This window comes from Salvelinus alpinus, chromosome 28 (genome assembly GCF_045679555.1).
Source record: "Salvelinus alpinus chromosome 28, SLU_Salpinus.1, whole genome shotgun sequence".
In the NCBI taxonomy this organism is placed as follows: domain Eukaryota; kingdom Metazoa; phylum Chordata; class Actinopteri; order Salmoniformes; family Salmonidae; genus Salvelinus; species Salvelinus alpinus.
The window spans coordinates 29,752,150-29,767,854 of record NC_092113.1 but is presented as its reverse complement, the minus strand read 5'-3'; the positions used below and the strand labels follow the sequence as shown (position 1 = coordinate 29,767,854).

General features: G+C 41.3%; 2 protein-coding genes across 2 annotated transcripts; both read left to right on the top strand.

Moving 5' to 3' along the window:
- The first annotated feature begins 450 nt into the window (after nucleotides 1-450).
- On the top strand, nucleotides 451-9,750 carry LOC139557620 (45 kDa calcium-binding protein). Its single transcript, XM_071372667.1, has 7 exons — nucleotides 451-630; nucleotides 912-1,282; nucleotides 3,776-3,912; nucleotides 5,018-5,131; nucleotides 5,871-6,029; nucleotides 6,243-6,418; nucleotides 6,672-9,750. Exons 2-7 carry the CDS (start codon nucleotides 963-965, stop codon nucleotides 6,846-6,848), a joined length of 1,083 nt encoding a protein of 360 aa, XP_071228768.1. The 5' UTR covers nucleotides 451-630; nucleotides 912-962; the 3' UTR covers nucleotides 6,849-9,750.
- Nucleotides 9,751-11,079: 1,329 nt separating this feature from the next.
- On the top strand, nucleotides 11,080-12,279 carry LOC139556841 (coiled-coil domain-containing protein 42-like). The gene is made up of 2 exons (XM_071370949.1): nucleotides 11,080-11,399; nucleotides 11,641-12,279. The coding sequence occupies exons 1-2, from the start codon at nucleotides 11,202-11,204 to the stop codon at nucleotides 11,812-11,814; spliced, it is 372 nt and encodes a 123-aa protein (XP_071227050.1). The 5' UTR covers nucleotides 11,080-11,201; the 3' UTR covers nucleotides 11,815-12,279.
- Nucleotides 12,280-15,705: the final 3,426 nt, after the last annotated feature.

The window sequence follows — 15,705 nt, the reverse complement described above, 5'->3', positions numbered from 1 at the left end:
ATTTTCTCCCCAGTCCCTAAACGTCCGCGAAAGATTACAGAGAAAACGTTACCAATGTCAACTAGATTAAAGCATTCATTCTATCGATCTATTACATTATTCTGTTGAGCAAATGTTTATTTAGACTTCTAGGGGAACATAATGACAAAAGAGAAGCTACATGTATCTAATTATAGTCAAGTTGACTAACAAATAGCCTACCAAAATGTCTGAAATTATAAACAGAAACATCTATATCAGGTAACGTCATGCAGTCTTTGACTGTAGCCTATGTTCTATATTTGTGGATTAGGGTTGGGTGCTGACCTCAGATTTGGATTTTGTCACATTTATTTGGCGGTTGTGGATGAGTTATCAATTGCTGGCAGGTGCGGATGAGCAAACAGCTAACCACTAGCATCGATTCCGCAGCTAAAGTCTAAAGAGGAGGGTCTGTCGTGCGTGAACTTTGGAGCCGCCACGTGTACAGGAAATAGAACCAATCTGACAGTTGTGGTTGGTCGGTTTGTTTTGCTCGTACGACGACGCATTCTTGTCATTGTTAGCTAGGTAGGTGGGCTATCTCATCCATTTGCTGGCATTTATTTCCGAGCTACGTTCCAAATTTGTGTCGTTGGAGCTCAAAATCAGGTAGGTCAACGTTGGCGAGGCAGCTGTCCTCATACGCGATTAGCTATTGCTGTGTGTTATGTAGCTAGTTAACGTTAACTATGTGCTGCCTTGTTAACGTTAGCTTTATGTGAGTGTGCATCATTTAGAGCACTTCCGGATAAGACCTGCCTGGCTAAGCATTGTGTTGGGCTTCGTAGCTAGCTAACTAAGAAATGTACCTAGTAAGAACACTAGCTAATAGTAGTCAGTGATGATGGAAGCTAGCCACATGGCAAACTTACCCAATGTTGTGTTGACAGGTGTGTTAATCAGCCCTTGAACAAGCAAGGACATTGCACTTCGAAGAAGCCATGGCTATGTACTGCAGGACGGCTTGGTGCAGGCACCTTATGGCTGTGTCCATGGCCCTGTTCTGCCTGCTCCACAACACCATGGACGTCCATGCGCGGCCAGCTAACATGTCAGCCCTGAAGGACAAAAACAACCCCACAAGTAAAGAGGAGAATGAGATCCTTCCCCCAGACCATCTAAATGGGGTGAAGCTGGAGATGGATGGTCACATCAATAAAGGCTTCCATCAGGAGGTGTTCCTGGGTAAGGAGATGGAGGAGTTTGAGGAGGACTCTGAGCCCAGGAGGAACAGGAAGAAGCTCATTGAGATCTTCAGCAAGTAAGTGGGGATTACTGGCTTTCAATTTCATGACTCGTGAGTCATGTACAGCTGACTACTTTCAACTCTCTGAGTTGAGTACAGTCCCCTGATGATGACACAGCTTTAGCTTTATAGTGTGTCTGTGTTGGAATTTTTTCACCATATAGCCTTAATTTGCAGTTGACTTTTGTTTAGGCCAAATTGTGAAATGGTGTGTAGATGCAAGGTTGTAATTGTGATCAATTGAAGAGTCCACTGTCTATGTAGCCTATACACATCCAGTTAAAGATGTGCTCTGGAATATTTCCAACCAAGTATTTTTTTTAAACCTTCCGCTTTGTGCTTGATGTGTCAATGTCTAGTTCATACATGCATGCTCTATGTGCAGAATTACTGTCTTACCACAGCCACAAAATCTCGAGTTTGAAAGCAACTGTTTTTCTGGAAGCTTTGCTGCACCATTTTCCCTACATTTCCCCTCACATAGGCCAGCCTCCTAACAATTTGAATTCTAGATAATGAGCTTCAGCCCCACGACCATTTGAGAAACAGCTAACAAGATGCGCACGCAGAGCGAGAGCAATGACGTCGTGCACATATCTGCACATACACTACATGACCAAAAGTATGTGGACACCTGCTCGTTGAACATCTCATTCTAAAAGCATGGGCATTCATATGGAGTTGGTCCCCCTTTGCTGCTATGACAGCCTCCACTCTTCTGGGAAGGCTTTCCACTAGATGTTGGAACATTGCTGCGGGGACTTGCTTTATTTCAGCCAAAAGAGCATTAGTGAGGTTGGTCACTGATGTTGGGCGATTAGGCCTGGCTCAGTCGGCGTTCCAATTCATCCCAAAGGTGTTTGATGGGGTTGAGGTCAGGGCTCTGTGTAGGCCAGTCAAGTTCTTCCACACCGATCTCAACAAACCAGTACTGTATGGACCTCGCTTTGTGCACATAGGCATTGTCATGCTAAAACAGGAAAGGGCCATGCCCAAACTGTATCCTCAAAGTTGGAAGCACAGAATCATCTAGAATGTCATTGTATGCTGTAGCATTAAGATTTCCGTTCACTGGAACTAAGGGGCCTAACCCGAACCATGAAAAACAGCCCCAGACCATTATTCCTCCTCCATCAAACGTTACAGTTGGCACTATGCATTCGGGCAGGATGCGTTCTCCTGGCATCCGCCAAACCCAGATTAGTCCGTCGGACTGCCAGATGGTGAAGCGTGATTCATCACTCCAGAGAATGCGTTTCCACTGCTCCAGAGTCCAATGGTGATGAGCTTTACACCACACCAGCCAACGCTTGGCATTGCGCATGGTGATCTTAGGCTTGTGTGCGGCTGTTCGGCCATGGAAACCCATTTCGTGAAGCTCCCGACAAACAGTTCTTGTGCTGACATTGCTTCCAGAGGCAGTTTGGAACTCTGTAGTGAGTGTTGCAACCTAGGACAGATGATTTTTACACGCTTCAGCACTTGGCGGTCCCATTCTGTGAGCTTGTGTGGCCTACCACTTCACGGCTGAGCTGTTGTTGCTCTTAGACATTTCCACTTCACAATAACAGCACTTACAGTTGGCCGAGGCAGCTCTAGCAGGGCAGACATTTAACAAACTGACGTTGGAAAGGTGGCATCCTATGACGTGCCACTGCTAATGTTTGTCCATAGAGATGGCATGGCTGTGTGCTCTATTTATACACCTGTCATTAACGGGTGTGGCTGAAATAGCCGAACCCACTAATTTGAAGGGGTGTCCACATACTTTTGTGTTTGTGATGTAACAATTTTCGGTGACCACTTTTGGCTTTTACTTTCAGAACTACTGGCAAAAAAGTATACAAAAGTACCAGAAAATCTATTTAATGTGTACACCTTTTCATGCTCCGGTTCCTATTTCAAAGAATAGGGGGCATAAACAAATAGGCTATCTGTTATGATAAGCAACGCAGTGTTCCTGAGAACATGGAGGTGAGTGCACCTGTAATAGATCAACCACAGCAGTCTAAGTAAATACCTGTCCTCGTCTACCCCATACTGGATAAGCTAGGTGCCATGTAGTAAAAGCTAGGAGGCTGATTTATAAATACTGTTGAAACAGTACAGATTTTATAATCCTACTTGTCACCCTTGAGAAATGTCCACTTGCCAAAAAAGCAGGTTCCTTGACAAATCCTTACTAGCGTTCCATTATGTTACCCTATATGCAAAAGGAATGACTGTGTTGGAAAAACATGAAAGCTTAAACCGTTGAAACCATATTTTGAGCTACGGTTGCATCTTACTCAGTTGTAGAACTATACAAAATTATCTGGGTTTGGGGCTGAAGCATATATATGACAGTGGATTTTAATAAACTACTTGAATTTGATACTCCAGTTGAGTGTTTGTGTTTGAAAACGCTGACTGTAAGTTGTGTGTATAAGAGCGTCTGCTAGCTAAATGACCAAAATGTAAATGTAGAACTGAAGTCCTGCTGGCTACTTTCCTGTCTACCATTCTCAGGGTGGACTTTAATAAAGACAAGAGCGTCAGTGCCCAAGAGATGCAGCGCTGGATCATGGAGAAGACAGAAGAACACTTCCAGGAGGCTGTGAGGGAGAACAAGATGAGCTTCCATGCTGTGGACCCAGATGGAGATGGTAAGAGAGATTACACAATTATCTGTGTCTTATTCATTAGGCACCAAATGGAAGAAAACGGACTGCAACAGGGTGGAGCTACCTTAGGGCTGGGCGATATATTGAATTAACATTTCTATCCATACCGTTTCTTATGTCTCAACTACTCAAATTGCACGCAGAGCAGACACTACTAAAACACTACAATGAACATTGATTCTGGAAAATGTATGCTCAGTTTGTCACATCTGGTACCATGTGCCACTAGCAGTGTTTTTATAAATGTGCAATAAGCATAAAACACATTTTTATATAAGGAATTGGCAATTCATTCTCATTCTGAGAAATAAGGTAGGCCACCTGATTTCAACATCTGAGCAAAATGGTCAGTCTAGGATGCTGTTTAAACCGTTGGAGATGGACAGAAGAGTGTGTTCATAACAATTAATGTTCTACCTTGTTATCTAGCAAATAGATCCAAGTTGGCTAAACTTGAACTATAAAGATTAGCTGGCTACTCACTTGCACGTGGACTTGTGCTTGAGAGGTTGTTTATGAGTGTTCATTTTCTATAATGCCTGCTATAAGAAGTTAGGCATTATTAGTGAATGAGAATTATGCATGATTCTGGTTAAATTTGTTACAAAAAGGGCACAGACAGACTTCACAGACAGACTTGAAAGCCAGATCAGTCATATTGCAAAAAAAGCAGGTTCAACTATTTTGATTTAAAAAAAAATACATTCTAAATGGGGCTTATTTTTGGCCTAATTTCACATTAGAAATACTGTATGTCGTGAATCACCCATAATGTTGAAAAAATTTAGATTTTTAGGGCATATCGCCCTAGGCTATCTTTCCCGTTTCCCCAACAAGAACCACTAGTTTTCATTTTCTGTAGGTGTTCCCTAATGAATACCTCCTTGATACACAGCCATAGTGGTCACCTATTAAGAGCAATGTTTGTTACCAACACTGATGTCCTACTGTTAGGCCTTAGAGCTGATCTGTGGGCCACAATATAGCTCAGACCTGATGACAATACAGCACTGTTTCTCACATCCGGCTCAAAATTCTTCCTACACAGTCAAGCCCCAGTCCCTTAACTGATCTATTCTCACCATAGGACATGTGACGTGGGATGAATACCGGGTGAAGTTTCTGGCCAGCAAAGGATTCAACGAGAAGGAAATGGCTGACAAGATAAAGAACAGTGAAGAACTGAAGGTGGACGAGGAGAGTAAGTTAGTCCACCACAATATCATCCACTTTAGCTGTAGTCCATGCATTTCTCCTGGTTAATCAGGATTCCTTATTTTCTTACCACATCCTAGCATGCTATTGTTGAAATTGACCTACCCAGGGCCTCCCGAGTAGTGCAGCAGTCTAAGACACTGCATCGCAGTGCTAGAGGCATCACTACACATCCGGGTGTGATCCCAGTCTGTGTCGCAGCCGGCCGCGTCCAGGAGACCCATGAGGCATCGCACAATTGGCCCAGCGTCGTAAGGGTTAGGGGAGGGTTTGGTCGGCTGGGATGTCCTTGTCCCTTCGCGCTCTAGCGACTCCTTGTGGCAGCCGGGCGCATGCACGCTAACTTCAGGTAGCCAGCTGTACGGCGTTTCCTCCAACACATTGGTGCGGCTGGCTTCCGGGTTAAGCGAGCAGTGTGTCACGAAGCAGTGCGGCTTGGCGGGGTCGTGTTTCGGAGGACGCGTGCCTCTCTCCCGAGTCCGTACAGGAGATGCAGCGACGGGACAAGACTGTAACTACCAATTGGATATCACGAAATTGGGAGACAAAAAGGGGTAAAAAGTATAAAAAATAAAATAACCTACCCCCAAACCAATATCCTACTTTTCCAAATGTTTTAATGTTCTGATCACGATAAGTCTTTTTCATTTTGCTCTGCCAATAATGCTTGTATTGAATGTGTCTCAGTGGATGATCAAATTACCTTATTATTTGAATCCCTGCAGCCCAGGAGGTGCTGGAGAGTCTGAAGGACCGTTGGTTTCAGGCTGATAACCCCCCAGCCGACCAGCTGCTGAACGAGGAAGAGTTTCTCTCCTTCCTGCATCCCGAGCACAGCAAAGGCATGCTCAAATACATGGTCAAGGAGATCGTTCGTGACCTCGGTATGTACTTTCTCATATGATTTGAATTCAGTTAGTGTGTATGCATAAGGCCATAACTAGGTTTTGTGAAAACAATGATTTGAATAAGAAAATGACAATTGTTTAAAGTACACAGAATAAATACATAAATTGTGGATGACCCATGATCAATCATGAAAAGCTTTACAATCTAATCTGTTGTTTGAGTTTGATATTTATTTTGTGTTTTTAAAGACCAGGACGGTGACAAGAAGCTGACTCTGTCTGAGTTTATCTCCCTGCCCATGGGCACCGTGGAGAACCAGCAGGCCCAGGACATTGACGATGACTGGGTACGAGAGAGGAAGAAGGAGTTTGAGGAGGTCATCGACAGGAACCATGACGGCATCGTGACCATGGAGGAACTAGAGGTGGGTGTCGTGCGTTAGAAAAACCCATAGCTACAAAACCCTACAAAGGCTAGGTTTATGATGGGTCGTAAAGGCATATATGTAAACACAGACGGAACAAATATCATGTCACAGAGGACTCTTTCCACTGGGTACACTGCAGGACCTTGTATAGGATAGTGTCATTTTATAGTTGCAGAGTATACCATGAACATTTTAGACTCATTTCCTTCCTTTTTCCCTGTCTTTCACTCATGCCATCACTACTCTCCAGGAGTACATGGACCCTATGAATGAGTACAATGCGCTGAACGAGGCTAAGCAGATGATCGCTGTGGCCGACGAGAACCAGAACCACAACTTGGAGCTGGAGGAGATTCTCAAGTACAGCGAATACTTCACTGGCAGCAAGCTCATGGACTATGCCCGGAATGTTCACGAGGAGTTCTGAAGACAAGCTGACAAAATCCTCCCTTTCCCTTCTAATGTGGGCATCCTCATAAGTATTCTCTAAGGACAGGTCTGTCTTATTGATGGAAAGAAAAGCCTGATGTTCTAGTGTGCAATTCTGTGTTTAAATCCTAGCCCCAGCCGAGTGACCTGGCCTCCCCCAGTGACTCTTAAAGTAAGGCATAAAACATCCTTCATTTCTGGACTGTCTGCCTCTTCTAAACATCAGAATGAACCATTGCCAAAGTCTGCCTTCTGTCTACAGTGGGACTTAAGTTGCATTATCTCACGTATGATAATGCATTTTGGGTTTTCAGTGCATTCTAGACACTGCGTCAACTTCATGATTCATTTGTGTTTGATGATATATTGTGAAATTTATGTCTGAGTAATTGGAACAAGATTCATTTTTTTCCCTCCAGTGAAATAGTTGAGGTGTAAGGACAACTTACACAATTGGGCCTACAATATTTGTAGTAGTGCAGAATCGTTCTGTTTTTACTGCAAAATTATTTAAATTGCATAACTGTAAAGAATGTAAATATCTTCATTCTTTGGATTTCCCATCACATTCTACAGATCTACATTTCACAATGTTGCTCGGAAGTAAATGTTCTTTACCAAGTCATCAATCATATTGACCACTGAGCTGAACCCCAGTAACCACTGTACTCTCCACACTCAATGACTACGTGCTTGCTGTCCTTGTAAACAATTGTTTGACATTTGTCTATTTGGTAAGAAGGTTACACTGCTATGTCCTGATAGGTGTTGATGATTCTCTGATCCATCCTATTCTTTGAAATTAGTGCTTATGTCATAATTATGGTGTTTTAAACCTCTACTGCAAAAATGTCTCATTGTTTCCATACATTTGTTTGCCTTTGTGTCTATAATCCCAACTGGGGTTGTGCATTTAAGCATTTCCAAAAATATGTAAACTCTGTTAAATATCTGATACAATCATTACAAATTAATTAGCAATTTGTTAACATGGGTCTGATTGTTTTTGATACACAAATATGTCATAACTGAAAGTAAAGAAGAGGTGCGCTTGTAATCAGGGTTGGGGATTTTTATTTATTTTTATTTTTTTAGAAAGTTTTTGCAGGATTTTGACATGAGCCCTCTGGGTACCTTGCCCTTGTCAATTGTCCAAATCTGTGTTTGAGACTGGTGTAAGAAATTAACTTATTTATTTATTTGTTGTTAGTCTTTTGTTTTCTCTCAAAGCAGTTACATCAATATGTTAAAAAATATATATCTTTATTTTCCCAGTGTTGTATTTTTAGTTTTTTCAATGCTTATTTGTTTTATCCAGTTTCTGCAAATGTTGAACTTAAATACCAGATGGATATTATTTGTCATTGAGAAATTCCTTGTGGATCCTACCAATTCAGCCATGTTCGTACCCCTTGTCATGCTTTGACAAAGCTCTTCTATGTTAACTGGCACTCATGAGGACCGCCACAGGAAAGGAAGACCCAGAGTTACCTCTGCTGCAGAGGATGAGTTACCAGCCTCAGAAATTGCAGCCCAAAAAAAAAATATATATATATACATATAGGATGGATACAGTACCATTCAAAAGTTTAGACACACCACCTCATTCCAGGGTTTTTCTTTTTTTACTATTTTCTACAAAACTGAAATAACACATGGAATCATGTAGTAACTAAAAAAGTGTTAAACAAATCAAAATAGATTTTATATTTGAGATTCTTTAAAGCACAAAAAACAGCAAGCACTATGTTAACTGGCACTCATGAGGACCGCCACAGGAAAGGAAGACCCAGAGTTACCTCTGCTGCAGAGGATGAGTTACCAGCCTCAGAAATTGCAGCCCAAAAAAATGCTTCACAGACTATATGTAACAGACAACTCAACATCAACTGTTCAGAGGAGACTGCATGAATCAGGCCTTCATGGTTGAATTGCTGCAAAGAAACCACTACTAAATGACACTAATAAGAAGAGACTTGCTTGTGCCAAGAAACACGAGCAATGGACATTAGACCGGTGGAAATATGTGCTTTAGTCTGATGAGTCCAAATTTGAGATTTTTTAGTTCCAACCGCTGTGTCTTTGTGAGACGCAGAGTAGGTTAACGGATGATCTCCGCATGTGTGGTTCCCACCGTGAAGCATGGGGGTGTGGGGATGCTTTGCTGGTTATACTGTCAGTGATTTATTTAGAATTCAAGGCACACTTAACCAGCATGGCTACCACAGCATTATGCAGCGATACGCCATCCCATTTGGTTTGCGTTTAGTGGGACTATCATTTGTTTTTCAACAGGACAATGACCCAACACACCTCCAGACTGTGTAAGGGCTATTTGACCAAGAAGGAGAGGGTTGGAGTTCTGCATCAGATAACCTGGCCTCCACAATCACCCGACCTCAACCCAAATGAGATGGTTTGGGATGAGTTGAACTGCAGAGTAAAGGAAAAGCAGCCAACAAGTGTTCAGCATATGTGGGACCACCAAGACTGTTGGAAAAGCATTCCTCATGAAGCTGGTTGAGAGAATGCTATGAGTGTGCAAAGCTGTCATCCAGGCAAAGGGTGGCTACTTTGAAGAATATAAAATATTTTGATTTGTTTAACACTTTTTTTGGTTACCACATGATTCCATATGTGTTATTTCATAGTTTTGATGTCTTCATCAAACCCTGGAATGAGTAGGTGTGTCCAAACTTTTGATTGGTACTGTATGTGTAATATGCATTCATCAATTGCTTTCCTGCTTCAAGGACAATATCCTGTGGAAATACATCAGTAACTTCGATCCCGCTGAGATCCTGTCATATAATTGAAATTATAAAAGAAAAAGCTCATGCTATCAGAATGTGACAACGTTGTATTCCAGATTAAACAATAAATATTTCTTACCAATCTCTGACCATAGTCTGTACCCTAATGTTTTATGCCTCCATAAATGTATATTTCAACATTCTTGCATACTAACTTGATGGCCAATAGTTCTTCGCTAGGCGGTTGAAATTATACAACTTTTACTGGAGCTTGCCAGAAAACAATACATTTTATTATGTACATTATTCTTTCCATTCTGTTTTTATTTGTAATAGTTGTAGTTGCTATGAGACCATTGTTATATTATGACTCAATTCTGTGAACTGCATTGTCTTTGTAAAGCTACCCACAGAAATTGTCAAAACAAAAACATTAGGCCTTGAATTATACAGTTGAAGTCGGAAGTTTACATACACCTTAGCCAAATACATTTTAACTCAGTTTTTCACAATTCCTGACATTTAATATATTGTATATGAAAAATAGTATTAGTTGATTATAAACAATTCCTGACATTTAATATAATGTATATGAAAAATATTATTAGTTGATTATAAACAATTCCTGACATTTAATATATAGTATATGAAAAATATTATTAGTAGATTATAAACGTGTCAGTAAATTTGTCCGACTATTTCAAAATATATTTTGGCGAGAACCTTCGAGACTACCTGTTGTGAGTAAAAATGTGACATTTAACCTAGACATTTTAGGAACTTTCTCCTAAAATGTTAGCAGCTTCTATCTGTTACATGAATGTATTACTTTCCTCTACCTACTCAAACACAAACCATGAGCATTCTGCTAATGATCATTTTATGTTAAGGAATAAGATGGTCAATCACCACTGACCATTTTGACAGGAAGGCTGGCTCCCTCCTCCAGTCTCCTGCAGAAGAGGCGGGAGGACATGGAGGTCCACAAAGCTATGAAACTGCAAAGAGAGGTGAAACATATTTCAAACATTTCAAGAAATTTGGCTCAATCCTCAACCCTCCTCCTGTATGATAGTCTCACTTTACAATCTGTTTGGGTTTCAGGATTTTGAGTCAACTCTCAGAGCCCTGAGAATCCGCAAGGATGAGCTCAGAGAAATTTGCTGAAATTTGACAACTTTCTTAAGGTACTGTCATAGCTTCTGAACATCACTTCTTAGCCTAAACAATATACTCTACCCATCAGTCAGACTCAGAGATTAATTGGTCATACTCTTCCATGACCTCACTCAGAGATAAACTTGTTATACTCACCCATGATCTCACTCAGGACAACGAGGTGAAACGATGTTGAGCTGTTAGGAAAGCCGGCCGAGAGAGGGAAATGACTAATCAGAAGCAGGTGGACATGGTCACTCTACAGGAGGATACAAAAGCTCACATCGGAGGGACTGTCTAGAGAAACGAGTGCAAAAGAATGCCATCTACCCCCATTACCTGGATAAAGTGGTACAGGATCTTAGGTCTATACAAGTGCTTAGGCCGTATGGGCTAGGGGTTGATTTTTTCTCTCTAAGTTTCAGGAGGCCCGACGGGTGATGTCTCGCTACGACACGTTGATGCTGACCCGGGAAGACCTGGTGCCTACTACCCAGCAGAACCAGGACAGCACAGAGAAAGCCCGAGCCCAGCTGCCCCCCTTCACAGAGCAGAGTAACGACACCCTGCTGCACTACAACACTCTGGCCCAGCTACAGAGCCAGCTGGACAAGGCCCCCGCTGAGGGCATCATCTGGGTGAGACATGAGATGATCACTCTCCTTATAATGTGTATTTTATGGTGATTTATCTCTGAGGGACAGTTTCTCGGACACAGATGAATAAAGCTAGTCCTGGACATACAAGCTAACTGAATGGCGATCTACCACTGAACCTCCTAGTTTTAGTCTGTGTTGGGGAAACCAGCCAGGTTACTAAGAGAGTCTGAAATCAAAGACGGTTTGATCAAATGATTACCATTTCTCTCTTGATATACAGGAATCAAGATGGGCCCACATTCAGAACACAGCTGCCAAGAAGACACTTCTGTTGTGCACAATCAAGATGGCCACTATCAATCTTTACCAGAGTGTGTGCAAGAGGGCCAAAGACACTGGGGATTTACCTGTTGCTCCAGAGGACCCTCCTAAGCAGCTGGAAAAGGTACCATAGGCTACTGTGCTGCTGTAAACACATGACTCAGCATTATGCTGTTTGTGCAAAGTTGAGGGTCGCTAGATTCGAATGTTCATAATATTTACGTAAGAGGAAAGGACCGAGGACACAGATGGTTATTGTATCGTGTGAAACACTTTGACTTCCTGATGTTGTGGTATTCTCTCTGGTGTTTACAGAACATTGGTGCTGTGACATTAGGATTTCAGAGCCTGTTTAAAGAAAGCAATTGTAGCAATAGAGAAAAGGATTACAAAGTATGAAAAGAAACGAGTGGCTGCAGTATTGCCGGCAACATTGATGATGATTAGGAGTATATGCTGTATGGGCTGTTAAGGCATAAGTGTATGAAAGTGTGTATTCTTATTTTATATTCATGTAATTCATTCATTGAGCTGTTCTTGTCTATTGATGTTCTGTATTATGTCATGTTTTATGTTTTGTGTGGACCCCAGGAAGAGTAGCTGCTGATTTAGCAGCTTCTAATGGGGATCCTAATAAAATACTATTCATGAACCAATCACAGGATAGGGTATTCTGCATCACAAGTAATAGATGGGGGGGAACAACTAGAAATGATGATCATACTGATATCTATGCAGGTCATGACAGCTGTGGAGTGCTCTGATGCATAGTTTACCTGTCTCCTTTTTCTGATCAAGGGGATTCCCTTAATCTGCCAGAATATGTAGCAGATATCATACCTACATTTGCATAAATTGTGAATCCTCTTCAGTGGTTCCCAAACTTTTTATAGTCCCGTACACCTTCAAACATTCAACCTCCAGCTGCGTACCCACTCTAGCACCAGGGTTAGCACACTCTCAAATGTTGTTTTTTACGATACATTTATTAAACACAACCCGGCTCGTGGGAAGTGACAAAGAGCTCTTAAAGGACCAGGGCACAAATAATAATAATCAATAATTTTGCTCTTTATTTATTAACCATCTTACATATAAAGCCTTATTTGTTCATTGAACATTGTGAATAACTCACCATAGGTCAATGAGAAGGATGTGCTTGAAAGGATGCACATAACTCTGCAATGTTGGGATGTATTGGAGAGTCTCAGTCATAAATCATTTTCCACACACAGTCTGTGCCTGTATTTAGTTTATGCTAGTGATGGCCGAGAATCAACTCTCACATAGGTACGTGGTTTCAAAGGGCATATGTGTCTTAACAGCGCGATTTGCCGAGGCAGGATACTCTGAGCGCAGCCCAATCCTGAAATCTGGCAGTGGCTTCTGATTAAATTACATTTTCACTGAACCGCTTGTTACAATTTCAATGAGGCTCTCTTGTTCAGATATCGGTCAGTGGACTGGAGGCAGGGCATGAAAGGGATAACGAATCCAGTTGTTTGTGTCATCCATTTCTGGAAGGTACCTGCGTAATCTCCGTAAGCTTGAGTTCATTTGCACACAAAAATTCATACAATGATGGAAGACCTGTGTGTTGTCCTTGTTAATGCAGAGAGAGAAGAGCTCCAACTTCTTAATCATAGCCTCAATTTTGTCCTGCACATTTAATATAGTTGCGGAGAGTTCCTGTAATCCTAGATTCAGATCATTCAGGTGAGAAAAAACATCACCCAGATAGGCCAGTCGTGTGAGAAACTCGTCATCATGCAAGCTGTCAGACAAGTGAAAATTATTGTCAGTAAAGAAAAGTAAGGGGGCAGTAGCTCTTCGGCTGCATCAGATTCATAACTGTCAGTGTCCATGCTAGCTGGGCTAACAACAAAAGTAGAATTACTGATGTTAGCATTGGATGTGCTCATGGAAGCAGAACAACTTGTGTCGTCGACAGGTGCAGGTGTAGTACTGCTGGTAGTAGCAGTAGAGCTGGTATGTGCCTTACTTTATTTTAACCATTTATCAATTTTCGAGCAAACGGAATGAGCAGCAGCTACGTTTGGCTACATAGTTAGTGGAATTACCGCGAGAGAGTAACGGTTAATGTGATTGGATGTTAATTATTTGACTAGGCTACCTTATCAACAAACAAAAGAGGAATATTCACATGCAAACAAGCATACATACAAACTATTTACATTGCCAGGAATCCTAAAAAAACAAATCATATTCATTAATAATATAACCAGTTTTAATTGCCTTTTTGTTTTTCAATTTAGTTAAAGTAGTGCCATATTGTTAAATTCATTTATAAAGTGAAAAAAAGTTAGGTTTTGAATTAGACCATTTGCATTTGTGATTATGAAATTTACCTAATATTATTAGCAGTTGAATTAAAAACACTACATCTTTATCAATGTCAGAATTTCTGAAATAAATCATATCAAAACCATTAAATTGTACAACCGGTCCTATTTTTGTGTAATAAAATTCTTAATGTCAATCCAAAATATTCTACTATAAATACAGGCAAAAAACAAATGCAAAATGGTCTCCTTCTCCATTCCACAGAAATCTCATTTATAGTCAATATTCAGCTTGAATCTTTCCAAAACATGTTTCACAGTATAAATTCTATGTAACATTTTAAATGAAACTTCCTTTACCTTACTGATACAATATTTGATAGCAATTTTCCATGCTTTCCCCCATTGAACAGTTGAAGTCGGAAGTTTACATACACCTTAACCAAATACATTTATACTCAGTTTTTCACAATTCCTGACATTTAATCCTAGTAAAAATTCCCTGTCTTAAGTCAGTTGGGTTCACCGCTTTATTTTAAGAATGTGAAGTGTCAGAATAATAGTAGAGAGAATGATTTATTTCAGCTTTTATTTCTTTCATCACATTCCCAGTGGGTCAGAAGTTTACATACACTCAATCAGTATTTGGTAGCATTGCCTTAATTGTTTTACTTGGGTCAAATGTTTCGGGTAGCCTTCCACAAGCTTCCCATAATACGTTGGGTGAATTTTGGCCCATTCCTCCTGACAGAGCTGGTGTAACTGAGTCAGGTTTGTAGGCCTCCTTGCTCACCACACGCTTTTTCAGTTCTGCCCACAGGATTGAGGTCAGGGCTTTGTTATGGTCACTCCAATACCTTGACGTCGTTGTCCTTAGCCATTTTGCCACAACTTTGGAAGTATGCTTGGGGTCATTGTCCATTTGGAAGACTCATTTGTGACTAAACTTCATGACTGATGTCTAGAGATGTTGCTTCAATATATCCACATCATTTTGCTTTCCTCATGATGCCATCTATTTTGTGAAGTGCACCAGTCCCTCCTGCAGCAAAGCACCCCCACAACATGATGCTGCCACCCCCGTGCTTCACGGTTGGGATGGTGTTCTTCGGCTTGCAAGGCTCCCCCTTTTTTCCTACAAACATAACGATGGCATTATGGCCAAACAGTTCTATTTTTGTTTCATCAGACCAAAGGACATTTCTCCAAAAAGTACAATCTTTGGTCCCCATGTGCAGTTGCAAACCGTAGTCTGGCTTTTTTATGGCGGTTTTGGAGCAGTGGCTTCTTCCTTGCTGAGCGGCCTTTCAGGTTATGTCAATATAGGACTCATTTTACTGTGGATATACATACTTTTGTAGCTGGTTCCTCCAGCATCTTCACACTGTCCTTTGCTGTGGTTCTGGGATTGATTTGCACTTTTCGCACCAAAGTACGTTCATCTCTAGGAGACAGAACGTGTCTCCTTCCTGAGAGGTATGACGGCTGCGTGGTCCTATGGTGTTTAAACTTGTGTAATATTATTTGTACAGATGAACGTGGTACCTTCAGGCATTTGGAATTGCTCCCAAGGATGAACGGGACTTGTGGAGGTCTACAATTTTTTTCTGTGGTATTTGGCTGATTTCTTTTGATTTTCCCATGATGTCAAGCAAAGAAGCACTGAGTTTGAAGGTAGGCCTTGAAATACATCCACAGGTACGCCTCCAATTGACTCAAAT